The sequence below is a fragment of the Ammospiza caudacuta genome, chromosome 1, assembly GCF_027887145.1.
Source record: "Ammospiza caudacuta isolate bAmmCau1 chromosome 1, bAmmCau1.pri, whole genome shotgun sequence".
In the NCBI taxonomy this organism is placed as follows: domain Eukaryota; kingdom Metazoa; phylum Chordata; class Aves; order Passeriformes; family Passerellidae; genus Ammospiza; species Ammospiza caudacuta.
In genome coordinates, this window is record NC_080593.1 from 127,726,414 (window position 1) to 127,746,880 (window position 20,467).

The following is a 20,467-nucleotide window of genomic DNA, read 5'->3' on the forward strand; positions in this document are numbered from 1 at the left end:
TTATTTCCTTGAAAAAATGAATTTTTATTTTAAATATTTTATAAAATATCTCATGTTTGTACAGTATTGTCATTTAGCCCCAGCTGACAACTAACTACAATGCAGCTGCTTGCTCACTGCTGCTCCTCCATCCCCAGTAGGATGGGAAGGAGAACCAGAAAAGGTAAAACCCACAGATTGAGGTAAGAACAGTTTAACAAGTTATATAAAGCAAAATATAATAATAATAACAACAAAAGTAATAATTATAGTGAAAGAGAGAGAAATAAACCAAGGGAAAAAAAAGTGATGGACAATACAGTTGCTCACCAGCACTGAGCAATGCCTGAGCAGTGCTGAGTTGTTTTAGCCAGTTCTTGCTGGTATAATACATGGCTACAGACTCTCACCATCCCCTCATGCTTCTAAAGCAGGGAGTTACTATTACCCCAGTTAACCACCTAGTGAACAAAGAAATTTTGTCAAAAAGCTAATCTGGCACAATGGGATTCTAATCTGACACAATGAGATTGATAGGAGGTTTTGTTTCATCTTCAAGGAAGTCCATCCTTTTCATTGTCAAAATGAGATTAGAGACTGTTCTTATACATGCCTAAAGTTAAATTAGTGAACAGAAAGGTTGTGAAGAAGATTATTTCCTTTCTTGCCAATTGAAAGGAAATTTTTAAGGCTTTGTAGTAAAGATCATTTTTAATTTTTTTTAGGAGATTGAGTTCTGAAAATTCCCCCTCAACGCTGATGAATCTGATGTGAGCTTTAGAAGATTAGGTAGTTGATAATTTTTTATTTTAATTGCATCCAAAACTATTTGAAGCTTACTGTTAAAATTCACTTGAAGGCTGACAAAAGTGTGGTCTTTTGTAGTGTTATACAGTATAGCCCTGTAGTCACTGTTAAGAGGAATGAGAAATGATGCTTCCTCTTTCTGTGATAAGATACAGAGGATTTTGACTTTTTTTTCCTAGGCTCAGTAATCATTGCTAGTTATAATGGAAAACTTTTCTACTTCATAGGAAAAAAATGCCTTTCAGTGAAATCTAAAAATTAAATAAAATGTGAGGAAGCCAAAATTTATTGTGTCTCGTGATTGTGTGATATTTGTTTTGGTTTGTTTGGATTTTTTTCCTTTTAATTCTTTCATTTCTCCCTTTCTGAATGTGTTATAAATTAGCAGAATAGTCCAAGGGGTATAGGGATACAACTGACACCAGAAACTGACCCTGATTGCTTCTAATAATTAAAAATTTGTGAATTTTCCATTGCAGGTTTCATAATCTTCTTGTAGCACACAGTAATCTCTAATATTAATTTAAGTAGGCCCAAAAGGCAGGCTATCTGTTTGTTATCTGGTCTTTTTTTGCTGTTGCTTACTAAAATGGTACTTACCCAAATGCAGTTTCTCTTGCTTACCTTTCAGCATGTGTTAAGTGCACATCTGATTTTAGTAACATCTGGAAAATAGGAATGTTTTGAAATGCCCTCGAAGGCAGGATTCTTAATAAATGAGGCCGCTGCGCACTTGGCATGCACAGTGTGCTCCCTCTGTGTTGCATTCACGTGCCCAAGTGCAGAGGACTCTTTTGGGTCCTGTGTGTGTATATTTTTGCCTGCCTTATTTCACAGAGCAGAATGAGTAAGTTTATTTTGCTAGAAGCAGATTATTTTCCCCAAGCTACTGATTGTTTGAGTGAAAATAGAAGGACAGAAGATGTTTAAATGATTTATGGCTGAATCTTCGAGGTCTATAATGAGAGACAGTTTTAATCTTGAATGTTTTCACTGCTATTTCTTGGTCTCATGCCTTACTATGTTAAAGATGGACCTGAGACTAAGAAACATTTTGTGTCACAGAATCAAAAATTACTTGTTTCCCACTCAGGTTGTCAATACAAAAGTACTCTTCTGTTTGTGCTTCCTTTTACATGTCAATATCTTCAAAACTGTTTCTGCAGTGTTTTTCAAATTTTGTTTTTCTATTTTTCCAAGTACATTTCTTTGTAAATATATTTTTATCTTAGTGACAGCAATGCTGATTTTTAGTAATGAGGGAAGAATTTTCCTCTTGTTAAACAGAGGTTTCTGACCTTCAGAAATAATTGTAGATCAACTGACTGGAAATGAGCCTAGTAAAATGAAACAAAATATAGTTTCATTGGTTCTATAACCATTTTTTATGTTTTCAACATGGTCTGTTTGTTGTTGGATTAAGAAGATGGATGTGGTTTTAAAAGGGATTATCTCTAAAGATCAGTCAGGCACCTCTTTTTTTTCAGAAATAATTTTATTGTTCAAATACATGTGGGTACAATAGCTTGTAAAATACCTATGAAACCTGTTTTATCTAATTTTGTTTCATATATGATACATATATATAAAAAACACTCTGTAAATTAGGGGAATCAACCATAACTTCCTGAGAAATGTTCCCCCAAAGATACAGAAAAGAACAGGAATTGTTTATCTTTGTTATTACTGGAAGACGTCTTTGAAGAGTGCAGATCAGATTCTGCAGTATATGAATCTGTAAGAGGGACAAGGTGGTGAATATGGTGTGGGTTTGGATTTTTTAAATTATATTTTTTGTTTATTTTAGAATCTTAGAACAGCCCAGATGAAGGGATCTCAAATGATCCTGTAGTCCAAGCTTTCATGGTGAAAGGAGCCTAGGTGAGGTTATCTAGCACTCTGTCCAGTTCTATCTTGAAAAACTCCAGTGGTAGAGTTTCTGCCATGTCCCTGGGGAGGTTGTTCCAGTCACTCCAGATTGTTCCAGATTGTTCTCATTATAAAAATTTCTCTTATATCTAGATGAAACCTCTTCTAATGCAACTTTTAGCTGTTGTCCCTTGTCTTCTTGTGAAGAGAGAGCTCCTGATCTCTTTGTGGCTGCCCTGGAACACTGTGATGAGGTCCCCCTGAATGCTCTCCAGGGAGAGGAAGCCTAACTCCTTCAATCTTCTCACACAGGGGAGATTCTCCAGTGATTTGATGGTGTTCATGGCTGTCCTTTGCACCTTTTCCAGTCTCTCCATGTCTTTCAACATTACTCCAGGTGGGGCCTGACAACCGCTGGGTAGAGTGGGATGATGACATCTCTTATCTCTGCTAGTGATACTTGTGCAGATGCAGCCCAGGATCCAGTTTACCTTTGGTGCTGCAGCATTGCCCTTCTGGCTCATGGTCAGCTTGTTATCCCTGTATCCCTCAGGTCCCCTTCATCAGGGTTTCTCCGTGCCACAGAGATCCTGGCCTGTTCTGAGCTCTCTGGTTGTTCCATTCCAGGTGCAGGACCATGCTTCTCTTTGCTTATTTTCCCAGTGTTCTTGCTGCCCCACTCTTCCAGGCTCTCTGGTTCTCTGTGCCACATGTGTTTCCCTTGTAGGTACACATGTCTACCTCATCACCTAGTTCAGTGTCATTAGCAAATGGGGTGAGGGGGCTTTCAATCCTATCATCCAGGAACCTTATTATGTTCAGTGTGGGGGGCCTGGTGTCAATCCCTGAGGGACCTCACTTGACAGACTGCCAGCCCATCTCATTTAACAGCTTCTTAGTTCAGTTGAAAAACTTCAAATGATTAAGTTCTATTTCAGTTATTTAACACATTATAGAGATGTGACTGTGATGTTGCTGAATGTCCAGTTTCCATCTTCTATTTTTCTGTGAGAATGTTTTGTTTGTGCTCTTAATACTGCTGCCTGATCTATTTCATAAGTAGCTGCTCAAGCTGTATTGCTAATAAAGCATGTCCTGACTGTTTTTTAAACTGTGAAACCAAATTATTTTCAAATCATAAAGATTTTGTTAGAGTTTTCTTTTAACCTAACAAGCTTCTTGGGTATTCAGAGATTACTTCAACACAAGAAATGGGGATAAATCTTAATCCTTAGCAGGCAGCAGCATGGCTGACATTCCATGAGCCAAATAATGAGCAGAAAGTCAGTCACAAAGCCTTATTCAGCAAAGAAAGAGCTGTATGTGAGAGTGAAGGCAGAAGATTAAGAATAATCCTTAAAAGATATGCTGGAAGACATGCCACTGTACTTAATGAAAAGAGTTGGAAATCCAATATTCAGCATGAAAGCAGGTTTTTTTTTCTGTTGGAATTATCAGGAAATTAAGAACACCACACAGAACTAAAGCAAGACTTATGGGAACAATTACTAGAAATACAGATGAAATTGTTAATCTAACATCCATTTTGCACTGTTATTGAATCAAGCTGATTTGTGTAACATTAACAGAGTAGGAAATTGATTTCTTTTTGTAAAATGTAGTGGTATGCATAATTTTTTTAAAATGTGTATGTGTTGATTGTTCACTGAAGAATTATGTCATCTGTGCAATTTGTTCACCTTAGTGTCTCTGTTTATTCCCGCTCAAAAGCTATCTGTAGTTCAGCTTTAAAAAGATTGCAGTGTGGCACTGCAACAGGATGCCAGAAAAGCTTATCCTGACATGTAGTAGAATCATAGAATTGTTTAGGTTGAAAAAGCCTTTTAGGATCATTCAGTCCTACCTGTCACCCAGCACTGCTAAGTCCATCACTAAACTGTGTCCCTAAGTGCCATATCCACACATCTTTGAAATATATCCATTGATAGTGACTGCTTGCACCAACTACCCTGGGCAGCCTGTTTTATAGGGTTGTTTCCTTCTCTTGAGAAAATTTTTCCTAATATCATCTAAGCCTCTGCTGGAGCAACTTGAGGACATTTCCTCTTGTCCTGTCACTTGTTATTAGTGAGAAGAGACCAACCTTTACCTGGCTACAACCTCCATTCAGGTCGTTGTAGAAAACCAATAAACTCCTCCCTGAGCCTTCTTTTCTCCAGGCAAAACAACCCCAACTCCCTCAGCTGCTCTGCTCCTCATAGGACTTGTGCTCCAGATCCTTCCCAGCTCCATTGCCCTTCTCTGAACACACTTCAGCCCCTCAGTGTCTTTCTTAGAGTGCGGGGTCCAAACATAAACCCAGGACCTGAGGTGCAGCCTCACCAGTGCCCAGCACAGAGGGACAGTCAGTCCTCTAATCCTGCTGGCCACACTATTTTTGATACAGCCCAGGATGCCATTGGCCTTCTTGGCCACCTGGGCACACATTGGCTCATGTTCAGATGCTATTGACCAGCACTGCTGGTCCTTTTCCACTGGACAGCTTTCCAGCCACTCTGCCACCAGCCTGTGGTGCTGCCTGGGGTTGTGACCCAAGGGCAGGGCCCAGAACTTTTCCATATTGACCCTCATACCACTGGCCTTGGCCCATCAGTCCAGCCTGTCCTGACCCCTCTGCAGAGCCTCAGTACCCTCCAGCAGCTCAACACTCCTGCCCAGTTTGGTGTCTTTTGCAAACTAAGTGAGGGTACCCTCAAATCGTGCAGATGATTGATAGAAATATGACACAGGACTGACCCCAGTACTAAGACGTGGGGAACACCCTTCGTGACTGGCCACCAACTGGATTTAATTCCATAGTATAATAATAATAATGTGATAGAAAAGTTATTTGAAAATGTGGTAGGAATTAGCACAGCTTTTGGTTGCTGGCTAATCATAGGTGTTACTTCTCTTAACTTACTGAATAAAGTGACCACTCTAGAAAAGCTGAGAAATTATATTTTACAGTTGTGCAACAGAATAAGCTAAAATTATTTTAAATTTACAGGTGAGTTTCATGTACTAGTTTGAGTACGATTCTGTGGCTTTCATTTCTTTTTAAGTCTCCACATTTTTCCTGGGACTAGAATTATTTGAGGTAAGTGATTGTTATATAGGAAGGCTAGGGGAAAATTAAAGCCTTTTTTAATGCAAAATGTAGTTACTGCTTAAAATTGAAGAAAAAGAGTGCTGAAGTACCAGTTAGAAAACACTCATAGAAGTCAGTTTGATGAATTTCCACCACCTTTTCCACATAAGTGAGAATTATGCTTGCTGCCCACTTTTTTCCAAATACGCTTAATGGTGCACAAAACTGGTACATTGCTACTGAGATTTATTATTCTTAATTTGCCTGTAGTTTTTACTGAAATTAATAAACACTTCATAAAGTCTTAGTTCATGACTGTTTGTTTATAGGACACTGCTCTGCAAAAACCAAGAGAAGTTTTCAGGCTACCTACAGACTTGACTGCGTGTGATAATCGCCTTTGTGCCTCAATGCATTTCTCATCCTCCACGTGGGTTACCCTCTCTGATGGTACAGGAAGACTGTATTTAATTAAATCAGGCAAGCGTGGAAGCAGTGCATCTGAAAAGTGGGAGGTATGTCCTGCAATAAATAACCTATTTAGGAACAGTAAATATATTCCTGTCAAAGTTATCTAGCTACATTAATAATGGTGTTCGTTATTCTGCTTGGACACAGCAAATACAATTGTTACATTTCTACCTGAAGCTGTGAGTCTCATGGTCTGTGGTTAGTTCCTTTTTGTTTATGAAGATGTATCTGGTAAAAAGTGCCCTCATTTTGTATCTGTTTTCTTTCCTAGAGGGTAGTTTCCTAAGAAACCACAAATGTTTTAGTATTGACAGAATTGTAGGTGTATATACTGAAGTGGAAGATTTCAACATGATGGATTAGCTCCTTTCTCTACATCTTTTGAGAGTTCAGTAAAGGAAATTGATCATCCTTTTTTTAGATCCTTGGTAATAAATACCATCTGGTTTTTATTTTGTGTGAGAATGACACATAAATAAGTTACATTGAAGTCAGTGTAACAAAAATACAAGGTTTATATTTGAAGTTCTGTCATCATTGAAATTGACTTGTTGAGTATGTACAGCATGCAGTGGTTTAGAGTTGTTTAGAGTAATATCACAACCCTATAAATCCTCAAACTTTATCAGGTTTCAGTAACAGCCAGATTGAGTCTACACTCATTCAACTGCTGCAGCTTGAATTCTTTATAATTTATCCTTTCATTTGTTCTTTCCTTTTCATGTGTTAATCTTATAGCAAACAATGCTTCTTTTCTTCTTTGTTATTTGGATTAATTTTGTTTTTTTCTTCAGTTTTTTGCTGAATTAGTACTTTTTGAAAAAAGCTGGAATGCATGGTTTTTGGATTTAAAACTTCCAGCTATAGGTACCAAACATTTCATATTATAAGATATGGAGTCCTTCTGTATGAAATTAATGAAATCATTTTCATATTATATAAATAATTTTTATGAATTAATGAAATTTATAACTTTAAGCTCATAATTTATGACATTTTATATTCACAGTGGTGCCTAATAGCCTTTCAGTATGACAGTAATAGTTATTCTGCCTACCTAATTCAAATATTGGAGGGACTTTTCCAATCCATGTACATAAATAAAAATTCAAGAACTTCTACCCTAGCTTCTCCTGAACATGAATGTTATTCTCCTTCATTTCATTATAGCTTTTTGTTTCTTACTTTATAGAGGAGGAAAATGGGATCTCTTGCAGAGCTAAATAATGGCACATTTGGTGATTGAACACTGGCAATGATGCTTTGGACCTTTGTCTTCTTTCCTTGAAGAAGACATAAAAGTCCTTTATGGTCCTTTCCTTCTACATTCCTTGACATGTAGACATGTAGTCATGGTTTACAGAGATTTTCAGAACGTTGGAGTATCTAGAGAGCTAGTGAGAGCCTTGGGGAAGTGCCTGCCTTTTCATCTTGAGTGTGAGACTGTTTGCCCAGTTGATAGGCAATGTTTATGGACCCTCTTGTTCTCATCAGTTGCTGTACCTCTGTTTATTGCAGTGCTAAACAGCCACAATGAAGATAGGTTTGGGGATCTTTGTGCTTTGTTTAATGGGCTCTTATAATGGCTATTCAGTATAAACAATAATGTTTACAAACATTTCAGTACAGTAGCTTGATAGCCACAGAAGGAGGAACCAGAAATGTGTGACATTTGTGGGTTCTTGTTGGCAGAGAGATTTGTGGAAGACAAATTGTTACTAATTTGCCATTCACCAAAATTCTTCCCTGCTTTCTGTAAAAGAGCAAGGCTTCCTGCTTTAACTATCTGACTTTTTATTATGTTTTTGTCTTCTAGATTTTGTTTAATGAAGAACTAGGAAGTCCATTTATTGTAGCACACAGTGTTTCATTTGTGAAAGCTGATGCACACTCACTAGCTGTGCTGCTGCTTAGGGTAGAAAAAGATGAACTGGATACAAAAGGAAGTGGATTTCATGTTACTTTGGAATGGGTTACAATTGCAGAAGGAAAAGAGGGTAAGTGTTTTACATTTATATTACTGGTGAGTAATGTTTAAAAAAATAAAAATCATATTTTTAGTCTTTGTCTTAGAAGTTATTTTCCCACAAGTTCTGGTATTTCTTTTACACAGGTATTTTTTTCTTATATTTTCAGATCAAGTTATTGGTTGTAGACCTAAATTTTTACAGATATTTGGAAAACGGGAAGTAAAGTTTTGCGCTTGTGTCATTAAGATAATTAGAAAACAGGATAGCACTTTACTTGAATGTTATGAAATACAATTTCTATTTAGCTTGGTCTTGTACAATCGAGGTTATACGGAACGATTTCTAACCAATGTCTGTAGTATTTTTTAAAATATTGTACAGCTGGATATGGGTCTTTGGTTGGTTTTTTTGTTGCTGTTGGTTTTTTTTAGCTTCCAATTAATGATGTATGGAGTTGGAAGTAGTATGAGATAAATGTAAGACCTGCAGCATAAAAAATAAATACTGCATATTCTACGTTTTCCTGCAATAGGAGTATGAAGTTATTCCATTAATTTTAGACTAACACATTGAAAACATACTAGTTAGTATATTAATACCTATTAATTAATATTTTATCCTAATAAAGTTTTACAAATTATTCTTTACATATTCAATATGACCATATATATGTGCATTAAATATTATTATTTAAATGAAGGATACAAGACCTCATGTGTCACTGATTTAAAGTTGTGTGGATTAAGTTAATAGACATTCTTGGAATGACTGATAGGGTCTTGCTGATTATGTTTCAATAAATAAAATTTTGGTACTGACATAAACAAGATCTTTAACTGTTGAACTAAAGAGTTGAGGCCTACTGTGATGTTATTAGCCAAATGTTCTTCTGTCTCCTGCATGCATAGTATGGATAACATAGCATGGGATAGAATAGTTCATTTGGAAGTGACCTACAACTGCCAAGTAGTCCAACTGCCTGACCAGTTAAAGCCTTGTTAAGAGCATTGTCCAAATGATTCTTAAACACTGTTAGATGGGGCTTTGGCCATCTCTCAAGGAAGCTTGACCCAGTGTTTAACTGCCCTCTCAGGACATAAATGTTCCTGATGTCGAGTCTGAACCTCATCTGGCGCCACTTTGAGCCATTCCCAATATGTCCTGTTACTGGATACCAAGAAGAAGAGCTCAGCATTTCAGTCTCCCTAGGAAGACTGTGCAGCAATGAGGTTGTCCCTCAGCCTCATTTTCTCCAAACTAGACAAGCCTGAAGTCCTCACCTAGTCTTTACAGGATATTTCTTTACAGACCTTTCACCAGTTGTGTTGCCCTCAGTGGCTTTAGTTGTTTCCTGCTGTTGAAACCTTGGATGATGGAAATATTTCTCAGAAAGCCACACGAGACTAAATGCCTAATGCTTTTGTGGCAAGCTCAACAAGAGAAAGAAACCTCTGAACATTACTGTTTATAATTTAGAAGAAAAACTTAATCAGTAACACTGTCAGTATAGAACTGAGGACTGTTACTCATGAGAGCACCAACACAGACTTTTATTATATTTTTTAATACTGTACACTTTCATAAAAAATTCTTTTTTACATTGTGTGTTTTATAACTTACGACAAATATTCTTGGAATCCCTTAAAAGTGGATTTAAAAATCTTTCAATAAGTTTTGCCAGTTCTCCAGCATTTCCAGAGAACAAAAAAATGTTTGAAATGACTGTCAGTAGAGATGCAAATAACAAAATTCAAAGCAATCTTTAATTATGAAGAGAGAAATAATTTTTTATTTCATTTAAAGAAACATCTCACAAATCAGACTGATCAATGAACCAGTCTCAAAGACAAAAGCTGTTTTGAGGAATTACAATACTCTACAATCTCTTTCATCACTAGTCAATTGCTGTTGCTTGCCTTTTCTTGAAACTCTCTCTGTGAATGCAGTTTATCAAATCAGGTTTTAGTAAAAGTAAGTAGTTAAGCAACAAGCCCTTTCTTAAATCACCAAAATCTGTGCTTCATCAAAGCAAAGCCTTAAAACATGGGTATATCTCTTGACACCAACAAATGTGAACTCTCTGCCCTGTTTGGCAGACTGGACAAAGGGATCACTCACCACTATTGTGTTACCAAAGAGTAGAAAAATGGAAGGATGAAAATAAGTCAGAATGGGGACAGTGGTTAGGTCTTTTCATATCTTTTGTGGTACTTCAGAGGACTGTAACAAAGGTGTACCCTTCCACAGCTGGTTTTCTTTCATTAACCAAACTTTTAGGAATTCTTGCTGTAAAGGCTTGAAGTGAGGAACTGCCATGCTGCTTTATGAGATTCAGAAAATGTGACATGCTTAGCTTTCTTCTGACCTTCTCTACAATAAAAATACTATTTGTACAGAGGATGTGCTGGGCTAGCCGTGATCAGCAAAGACATTGTAACAATAAAACTCAGATTAATCCAGTACAACTGGATTAATCTGGAATGGAAATGGAAAACCATGGTACTGTGATTTAACAGTTAGGATTGCATAGTATTTTTAAATGTAACATGTTCCTTAGATAATAATTTGTCTTCTGGAAATATATTATGACTTTTTAAAAATTCTATTTTATAGGTGATCATAGGTACGAAATAATTAAAAGGAGAGTTTTGCAAGGAAAATCAGTCCCCCATTATGCAGCAATAGAGCCAAGTGGAGATGGTCTAATGATTGTTTCCCACAAACCATTCACGTTTATGCAAAGTGAAAGTGACAAATTAGAAGAAAATGATGATGCAAAAGTATCAAATGAAAAGAAAGGTAAGACTTAGTCTGACAGGTTATGATAGGCTGCTTTCTTCTTTGACTTAGGACATATCATTGGTTTAGCATTTGTTTGGAAACTCTAGCAATGAAAGTTTTAATATCTATCTTATGGACAGATTGATTTTGTTTGTTTGCTTTTACTTGTGGCAGTTTTATTGTGCATAAACCTATATCAGGTGCAATTTTTTGGACAGGAGACACTTAAAGAATTTTGTTATCTTAAAGAAAAAGATATTTTGCAGGCAGATGTATAATAAGTTTTTGATATTAGTTGGATTACTAATGCCTAAATTTAGGCATCTATTTGAAGTACTCAAATTAAGAAACCAGTCTTCTTAGATGGGAGGGGGCCATGGACTTCCCCAGACTGTTACTCATCAGAAAGCTTTTTGATATGTAATTTATTCCTGCCTCTCTAAAATTTAAATAATTATTTTGAAAAATCTTTTTAAAGAATGAGACTCCTGTAAAAGATTCTATTTGCTCCAGTGGGAAAGCTGTTCAGAAAATCTTCAACAAAATGCATTCATGCTTTTTTTTCTTTCCAATCAAAACAAAACCAAGTATGTAAAAACCTATTAATAGAGCTGTTTATTTCTAAGTATCACTGAGTTCCCTAATGTCTATGTTTATGTAATTATGTTGGATTATTTTGTGTTTGATTTCTGTTTCTGCATATGAGGCATTGGTTAGTAAACAAATTCTAACAAATTCTCTCTAAGGATAGTAGCACAATCTTTGCCAATAGTGTGAAAATTTATTTGGAAAACAATACAAAAGGATCAAATTTCTGGAATGTGTTAATGTTAAACACTGACAACTGTGATATTGTACATGTAATTTTATTAAGAACAGTTTGTACATATAAGTCTTGAGTCAAAGGAGTTCTTCAGTGCACTGAGCACCTTTTGCTAACCCTAATGTAGGCTCTAGTTTTATTTGCACAGTTACATGAAATTGCAGGCATAATGGACTTTTAATATCAGATACAGTTTGTGTCAGTGTTCACAATTTTGAAGGCTGTCATGTCTCAGTAATAGTTTCTGGGGAAGTATAATTAAAGCACCTGTGACTGATCCATTGCAAGCAGGGCAGTTGTAACAAAGGGCAGCAGTGCAAGAGTCCTTCCAGAGTCACAGTTGCTGGTATGAGGCTTTGATCAGTGGAATCTTGGGTTGGATTCTGACAACTTGAGAGCTTTCAAGGGGAACCCATACTTTAGTTTTTCTCAAAATAGAAAGGTAACTTGTACAGGATTGCTTTTTAGAAAATATATTCATCTGTATTTGTATTTTCTGTGCATTACCCCTCATGCTGTCATAGCCTTCCTTTTGTATAAACATTTATCTTAAAAGGCCATTTCTTCTAGCAGTTTAGTAATCAGACAGCTTCTAAACACAGTAATAAAAGTCGATCTCTACCTCTGGGCAAGCAGTTCTATTTCATCTCCATTAGCTGAGGCAGATTAAGACTACTTAGTCTTATAAAATAATTTCTATTGAGTAGTCAGCATAGCTTCTGGCAAAATATGTAAGAAAAAATGTTCACATCTCTGAATGGTATGTACTTCTAACATGCAGTAGCTTGTCACAGAGTCACTAGGTTGGATGAGACCTTCAAGATCATCAAGTCCAACCCGGCCCTAACACCTCAACTAGACCATGGCACCAAATGCCACATCCAGACTTTTTTTAAATGCATCCAGGGATAGCGAGCCCACCACGTCCCTGGGCAGACCATACCAGTACTTTATCACTCTTTGCATAATAAACTTTTTCCTAATATCCAACCTATATTTACCTTGGCACAGCTTGAGACTGTGTCCTCTGGTTCTGTCAGTGCTGCCTGGAGAAAGAGACCAACCCCACCTGACCACAGCCACCTTTCAGGGAGTTGAAGAGAGTGATAAGGTCACCTCTGAGTCTCCTTTTCTCCTGGCTAAACAGCCCCAGCTCCCTCAGTGGTTCCTCACAGGGTTTGTGTCCCAAGCCCCTCACCAGCCTTGTTGCCTCCTCTGGATGCACTCAAGTGTCTCAGTATACTGCGCCTGATGTCTTCTCAACCACATTATTAATCATCAGTGTTTCATTGTATTTAAGTACGTTTTGCATTCCAATTTCATAATGCTACAGTAAGCTTTAGAGTAACAATTAATGCCCATTGTATAATTATCAACAAATTTGAATATAGACATGAATATAAATTACTTTCCAAATGAGGGGTACAAACAGATTTGGTTACTAAAAGGGTGTTTCTCTATTTAATGTTCAGAATATATTTTGTGTAAATTGTTCAGAGTAAAAGTTAACTTCCACTTTTTTAGAAACACACTTTCAGAAAATTCCATGTGTCTCAGCACTGAATGCTGTGGAATCCAGTAATCCTTGTAACCTAGTTTGTGTTTTGCTGCATGTTTCCAATTGTAGACCCTCTCTACTACTGGCAGCAGACGGAAGATGACGTGACCATAACAGTTCACCTGCCTCAAGACATCACAAGGGATGACATAAAAATACATTTTTCCCCTGATAATATATGTGTTACACTAAAAGACCAGCCTCCTTTCATGGAAGGAAAGCTCTATTCATCTGTGGACCATGAAAGCTGCACATGGATAATTAGAGAGGACAAAAGGTATTCTATATAAGTTTTAGGTTTTTTATTGATAGGAACTGATTTTAAAACACATACCATATCTGACTTCTGGCCCTTCTGGGATGGTCTCATTTAATGCTATACCCATGTCCCTTCTTGCAAGAATTTCTTTCTCCTGAAAACAGTTCACTGGCCTTTGCTGTCTCAGTACTGTTTTTCTTTATCTAATTGTGAAAGTAATCCCTTCTTTGGCAGTTATTTTTCAGGAAAAAAACCCACCCAGTATGAAATGTTAAACATGGATTTGTAAGAAGAGTAAACTTAATTGGTTCAACAATTTTTTTTCCACTAAATTTCAAGATTGATTAGTCTGAATGTACCTTGTTGTATGTGTTAGTTTCTCTTCTACTTTCTACAAACAAGCATTTTAGTAATAATACAACTGAAATTCTTTAGGCATGACTTATAAATACCTTAATATATTTTCCTAAAAAAATATATTATGTGAATTATAGAAAATTAATCTGCATGAACTAATGCTGTAGACCTCAAATAGAAATGTTCCTGCTTTTATTTAAAAAGTAACTTTTAGGCTTTTCTGATTCTGAAATAAAAATATGAAAGAATAGAGAGGGTGCAAAAAAATAATTCAGAGCTCCCTATAACATATCTGGTTTTTCTTTGTGCATTGTCTGGTTTCATGCTCTGCCTGAAATGAGCCATGTATTCACTCACCCACGCTGGTCTGGTTATCTCAGAGATATTCACACTCTTTAATGAACTCAAGAAGAAACATGTACACCACCAGGTGATCCACTCAACAGCTCATAGCTGTTTATCTAAAACAAAAGCTACCCTTCGAGTTGTGATTAAGGTTGGCTTTTTGCAGTTTCCAAAAGGTTAACTGCAAAGGACAGTAATTCTCAAAAAAAAATTAGAGAGACTAAAATGTGTGAGGTTGTTGGTTTTTAGATATCCTGCTGAAAAATAACTCTGAATAACTTGATTTTTACAAGCTGAATAACTTGATTTTTTTATTACTCATTCCAGTGAGTGTTATTTTATGAATATCAGGTTTTTACTTTAATGAGAAAGGGTAATCCATACTTCAGTGTAATAAGTAGTACTCAGTTCTTAATGTTCATACTGCAACAGTGATATAAATCTATTGATTAAAAGTTAAAACTTGCTCCAAATGTCTTCTGTAAAAGAATGCTCTTCCTAGTACCACTGAAATTGTTTCAGAGTTCACTGAATAGTTGCTCCTATGGTGCAGTAATTAGTAACTTAAAAGGTTTTCTGTCAGGAGCACTTACAGCTGTCATTGCTGCAGAACCTGTAAGTATATCTAAAAAGTGAGTATGATAAAATTGACTTCAGTTTTACCATTATATCTGTGTGTTTGTTTAACACAGTAATTAAATGGAATTACCATGTTGGTGCATCAGGCTGTGTCTTAATTTTCATTTACTTAATTAACAATAAACTATTATTCCCAATAGTTTAGTGATTATACTGGGTTCTCTTTGTCGTTGTTGGGTTTTTTTACTTGTTATGGAAATCTTATCTCTTCTGAGATACTATTTTAGAAAGACAGTATAGATAATTAGTTGAGGTATTATTCCTGAGGTCTATAAAATACAAATCTTTTTGTCCCAAATGTTATTTAGAGGTAGGGCACACTTAAGTAGCCCTAAGAACTACTGCTTATGTTTCAAATAAACCTGTGTAGTAAAATTCTGGCAGTCTTTGAATAGATTGCTCTACAAGTGATTTCCTGCCATATTTTAAATATTTTAGTGAGACTGCTTCAGGATAAATTACACTTACATTGAAAAACCTGAGGTTTGTGTATTAGAAATCACATCCTTGGTCTGTTTCTTTAAGAATTTTTTTTTGTTAGAATAGTTTATTTTATAATTTGAATGCTAATGGTTTCTCTTATGTGATTTTCCTTATTAATTCAGTTTGAGGAGAAGTGCTCTTTTGTACATTTAGAGCTTTTTGACTAATCTGAAAATGGATGTAGTGTTTTCATGTGCTACTCTTTGTCTTCTCTTTGCATTTTAGTTTGGAAATCTCTCTGATTAAGAAAAATGAGGGATGTCGGTGGACAGAGCTAATCATTGGTGACACAAGAGGGGAATTCATTATGGACCCCTCCCAATGCTCTGAAATAGCTGAAAGCCTGATGCATCTTACCTCTGAAGTAATGGTAAAGAGTCAAGAATCAAACACTTAAAATTCTTGTGCTTTTGCATGCTGTCTTTTCTTGCTACCTAATTTGCACTGCGTTGACTCAGGTCATCAGTTCTTTTACTGTTTATTCATTTTTAATTGAAACTGTAACAAACTACTGGCACTGGAGTTGTGAATGTACTTTGAACAGTAAAACCATCTTCAAGGGGGACTGAATTTAACTTGTATGATGGTGTCTGTGCACCAAACAGAAGCCTGATTTAACACTGAAAATAAACTTTGTTCCCACCTTTTAGGGTGTGCTCTTTGTTTAAGAGCAATTAATGAAAATATTTTGAAATATGTCTGTTTCTTGTTTATCAATAAGTTAGCAAAACTTTTTTACTGTCTTGCTAAGGATACTGTACTTGACCTACAGAGTGTAAATGACATGTTTAAAAGGAAAATTTAGGAAACTGTAAACATGGCTCATGAACTTTCTGGCATTTTTGTTATACAGGAAGGCTACTTAAAGTGAAAGGTAATTTTTAGCTGATATTTGCTTGATACTTTTTAATTAGAAAATGGCATCTCATCTGAAACCTGTGAATTGTGTCTCCCTGTGACTTTTGATGTATTAGGTTTGGATTATTACTTTGTTTTTAGTAAGGCTGAAAAGTGTTATTAAAACAAATTCTATGTAGTACTTCAGATTGACTTCTCTCTACCTCAGTATTTGTGAGCAAGATATCGTACTATATCTTTTGACCTTGTTTTTTTTAACTTTAAATTTCTTTTATTGTGTACTTCACTTCCTACTGAGCTTAAAGTGATGACTTTTTAATCATAAGTTTTCATTAATTTAAAATAGATTTTAATAAATTAAAGTTAATAGCAAAACTAAAATGTGTCATGTATTTAGAGCTGCTTATAAAATTAATTAATCCATTTTTAATTGCATTATTGATGGCACGATGAAACAAGCTTACACTGATGTACATTTGCTAATTGTGCATATGTTTTCAGGATTGTATGCTTTTGCTACTTGGAGAATTATTTGGAATAATTTGGAATTTGTCGTCCAGGTTTTAGTGACTTATGTACTTTCCTCAAACTGAAATTGATTTTATTGTACCTACCACTTCTGCTGTCCTCCACAGCAGAAATCGTTTTATTACTTTTGAGTAATTACATAATAGCTTAATCTTTCAGTTTGTATGGATATGCAAATAATTCTTCATGTCCAATTGTTCTTTAAGTTGTTTTTTTAATTGTAAAAAGGATTAATTTTTTTTTCAATTGTTTTGATCTTCAGTGTAGTTCATTCTTTCTTTCAGAATCCAAACCCTGATAAGGAAAAGCCACCTTGTAATGCTCAAGAGTTAGAAGAATGTGATGCTTTTCTTGAAGATGGCGCAAGCTTGTGCAGATTTGATGGTGATAGCTTGAAAATCACTCATATAGTAAGTACTGCAAATTATTATAGAAATACTTTAAAACTTTTTTTGTTTGGAAATTGACCTCTATTATCAGTACAAAAATTTGTAGACTCGTGAAATCGCATAAATTTCTCCCATAATATCAAATCACAGTAGCAACAGAAAATGTCAATCTATATATGTCCTTCAGTGTCATTTTAATATAAAAACAAAGCTCCTTTTGTTCTCATTAAAAAAAATACATATACTTTCACAAGTGAGCCATTTGAAAAAGCAAAGTCATATCAGAGGAATTATAAGGAAAGGGTCCTTTTCAGTGCCATAAAATTCTTTAGATTACTTTGTTTGCATTTTCCTCAGTAATTTTCGGACAGCCTGGTAGAAACCTGACCTTTTTTACTAAGAAGCTGGAGCATAGATCACTTTATAATACTTCTTTGTAAATCACACTGAAAATAACAGACTGGGGGCAGAATGCTTCATTAACGAGCTTAATCTGAGTTGTAAGCAGCCCTGACTAACAGTAAGCTAGGATTTTATCTGGGCTGTTGCCTAGTGTTGGAAACAACAAAATCATATGAAAGCATTACAGATTAACTCTTTGTTGTGGAGTTTTTTGGGTTTTTTTTTTTAAACTGGATGAAAGCAAAAACTACATCGTGGTTGTAGCATGGTTTGGGTTGCCTAGTAAGTTGTGCAGCCTCTGTCCTTGATATTTTCAAGACGAGACTGGATAAATTTCTAACTAACTCAGCCTAAACTACTGCTTCTCACACTGAACGGTAAGAAGTGCCCCAGAGACATTTCACATACCAGGAGGAACATGAGCTCATAACAAAAGGGGTGCTTTTGTGTATCACAAAAGGCTGCTTTCTAGCAGGCAGCAAGACATAGTGGAGCAAGTTTGAACTCCAGGGTGCTTGTAAAGAGTTCTTAAAATGGGTGGCATAAAAGTAATTCAAAGGTTAATGTGTTTAAAGCATTATGGTCAAAGGACAGTTGCTGTAGGTAGGAAATACTAATGTCAGCCTCTTCTATGGGAACTTGCAGTTTTGGTCCTTGTTAGAGTATGTGGAAATATGAGTGTTTCAGTATATTCTTCAGCATACAGGACTATATTTTCACTTTGATTTAGTTCTTCTTTCAAGCTGTTTGGGTTTAAAATTATGGGACTTTTTCCTTCAGAAATGAGGCTGGTACAGCTTTTTACCCACAACTCTTTATTGAAGAGTGTGCTAATTTGAAATTTAGTAATTACTTGATTGCAAGAAAATTAAAAAATGTTGATCATCAGTTTAGTATTCTAACTAATCCTTGTTTCAGTGCTTGCCAGGTTTTACCTGGGAGGGACAGTGTTTCCTTCCCTGTTAGCCCTGAAGAAAACCAGATGTGATTACTTAGAGAGAATCTTTTCCTAACATGAGGAGTTGTAGGTTAGGATCTATCCTAGAGAACCATTTCTGCACAAAACACATTCTCATTTGCTTGTGTAGTGGACATAATGTTTCTCTGAATAATACTCCAACAAACTTAATTACATCTCCTTGAAATGTGTAAGGCACCTGTGGTGTATTGAGCTGTTGATCAGTGGGATGTAGCATGATGTGTTCAAACATTTTGTCAAGTAACAAACATAAAACTGTTGATCATCTGACTTTGGCAGTATGTGTAACAGAGTCTGCTATTTGTGCTTTGAATCAATATTTTGTATTTGTTTTGTTTTCAGATTAATCTTGGAAGTAATCAGTATCTTTTCTCAGTTGTTGTGAATCCCAAAGAAATGCCATGCTTCTGCCTGAGGCATGATGTAGATGCTCTTCTCTGGCAGCCTCACTCTGACCAACCAGAGAATATGTGGGAACACATTGCAACTTTTAATGCTTTGGGTAAGAAATTAACTTCTGTGTCACACACATCCAAGACTTTTCTATGCGAATGCTGCTGGTATGGCTTATATTGATATTTCACTTTAGTAAATCTGAATTGAAAGTTTCTATAATTCTGTTGGTAGCAGCATGGTAGCTTGTTGCACATAGGTAAAACCTTATAGAAGAGAGGCCTTGTAAGACATGGCTTAGACCTTGCTGTTCTGGCTAAGATAGCCTGTTAAGTTCCCATGAGAAAAGAATCATAAAAATGAGAATCAGTTTGCATAACAATATATTTTTGTAAGAAGAGAGTTTGTACCTGTGAAAACAAGAAGTCTATCCCATGAGAATCTGTGAAGGAAATATGTAAACTGTCTAGAAAGAGGGAGGTTTGGTGGAGATGTACACTGGCCGTTTACTGACCAGTGAACTGAGTTTCAGTGGATTGTTAACCACTTGGATGCAAACACAGTGCCTTCTGATACCATGTAAAAATGAGGTGTGTGCAACAAAAATTCTGCTATTAGGCACAAAGAAAGAAGTGTCTCATCTTATTTCTATCTCTAACATGAGGTCAACAGCAACGGGAGCTTAATTTTAGAAATAAGAGAACATAGAAATGACATGTTTGTGCCCTGGGAGGAAAACAAGCCTTTTCAGACCATGTATAGAATGTAAGCACAGAACTGCATAGTAAAAAGGAGAGTTCCTTGGATAAGTGACTTGAGTTAGAGACTGAAAAGCAAAATCACTACCTTAACATTCACACAGACATTGTCAGGGCAATAGATGCAGTTAATTGATCATGTGTCTAGGTCTGTGTAATCTTATGGTAAGGTGTTTTAATAAGTGACCTTTAGATTTTTCCTGTCTTGTTGACCCATGTGATAATCATTGGCTTACATTTTTCAATGGAAGTGAAGCAAGTAACTTCCCTAACAGGGAAGGAAATGCTTGCAGAAAGATGGTAGATCACTTTGCAGAATTGCATCTCAGTTCTCTTTAGAAGTGTGAAAGGAAATCAGTCTGAATTGAGTCAATTTGATACTAGAGTCCTGTAATGAAAGTGGAAAAGGGAGGTTTTGGTTTGTTTTTTTTTTTTCTGAGTGAGTATTAACAGAAACAGTGTGTTAAAAAGTAATTTTTTTTTTTAGTGAGTTCTAAATCGAAGACACATTTTAGGTGTCTCTTCTAGATTAGATAGGCTCAGAAATCCTAATTTTTAAATGTAATTACACACTGGGAGATTAAGAGAGAGAAGAGATTTATTGTACTTGGACCACTAATATTGGGCCAAGATAAGAGATTTATTGTACTTGGACCACTAATATTGGGCCAAGATTGCCCATATGGACTGTGTCTGTGGCCTTATGGTCCTGCTGAGAAAATGAAAGA

At 35.9% G+C, this 20,467-nt stretch overlaps 1 protein-coding gene across 1 annotated transcript in view; it reads left to right on the forward strand.

Moving 5' to 3' along the window:
- NUDCD1 (NudC domain containing 1) overlaps positions 1-20,467 on the forward strand; it is a 38,428-nt gene that overhangs the window by 13,167 nt on the left and 4,794 nt on the right. The window contains exons 3-9 of the mRNA XM_058805280.1: positions 6,076-6,261; positions 8,034-8,214; positions 10,801-10,986; positions 13,419-13,626; positions 15,658-15,802; positions 17,103-17,228; positions 18,931-19,090. Of these exons, the coding sequence (XP_058661263.1) occupies positions 6,076-6,261; positions 8,034-8,214; positions 10,801-10,986; positions 13,419-13,626; positions 15,658-15,802; positions 17,103-17,228; positions 18,931-19,090 (1,192 nt within the window). The remainder of the gene's footprint in view (positions 1-6,075; positions 6,262-8,033; positions 8,215-10,800; positions 10,987-13,418; positions 13,627-15,657; positions 15,803-17,102; positions 17,229-18,930; positions 19,091-20,467) is intronic.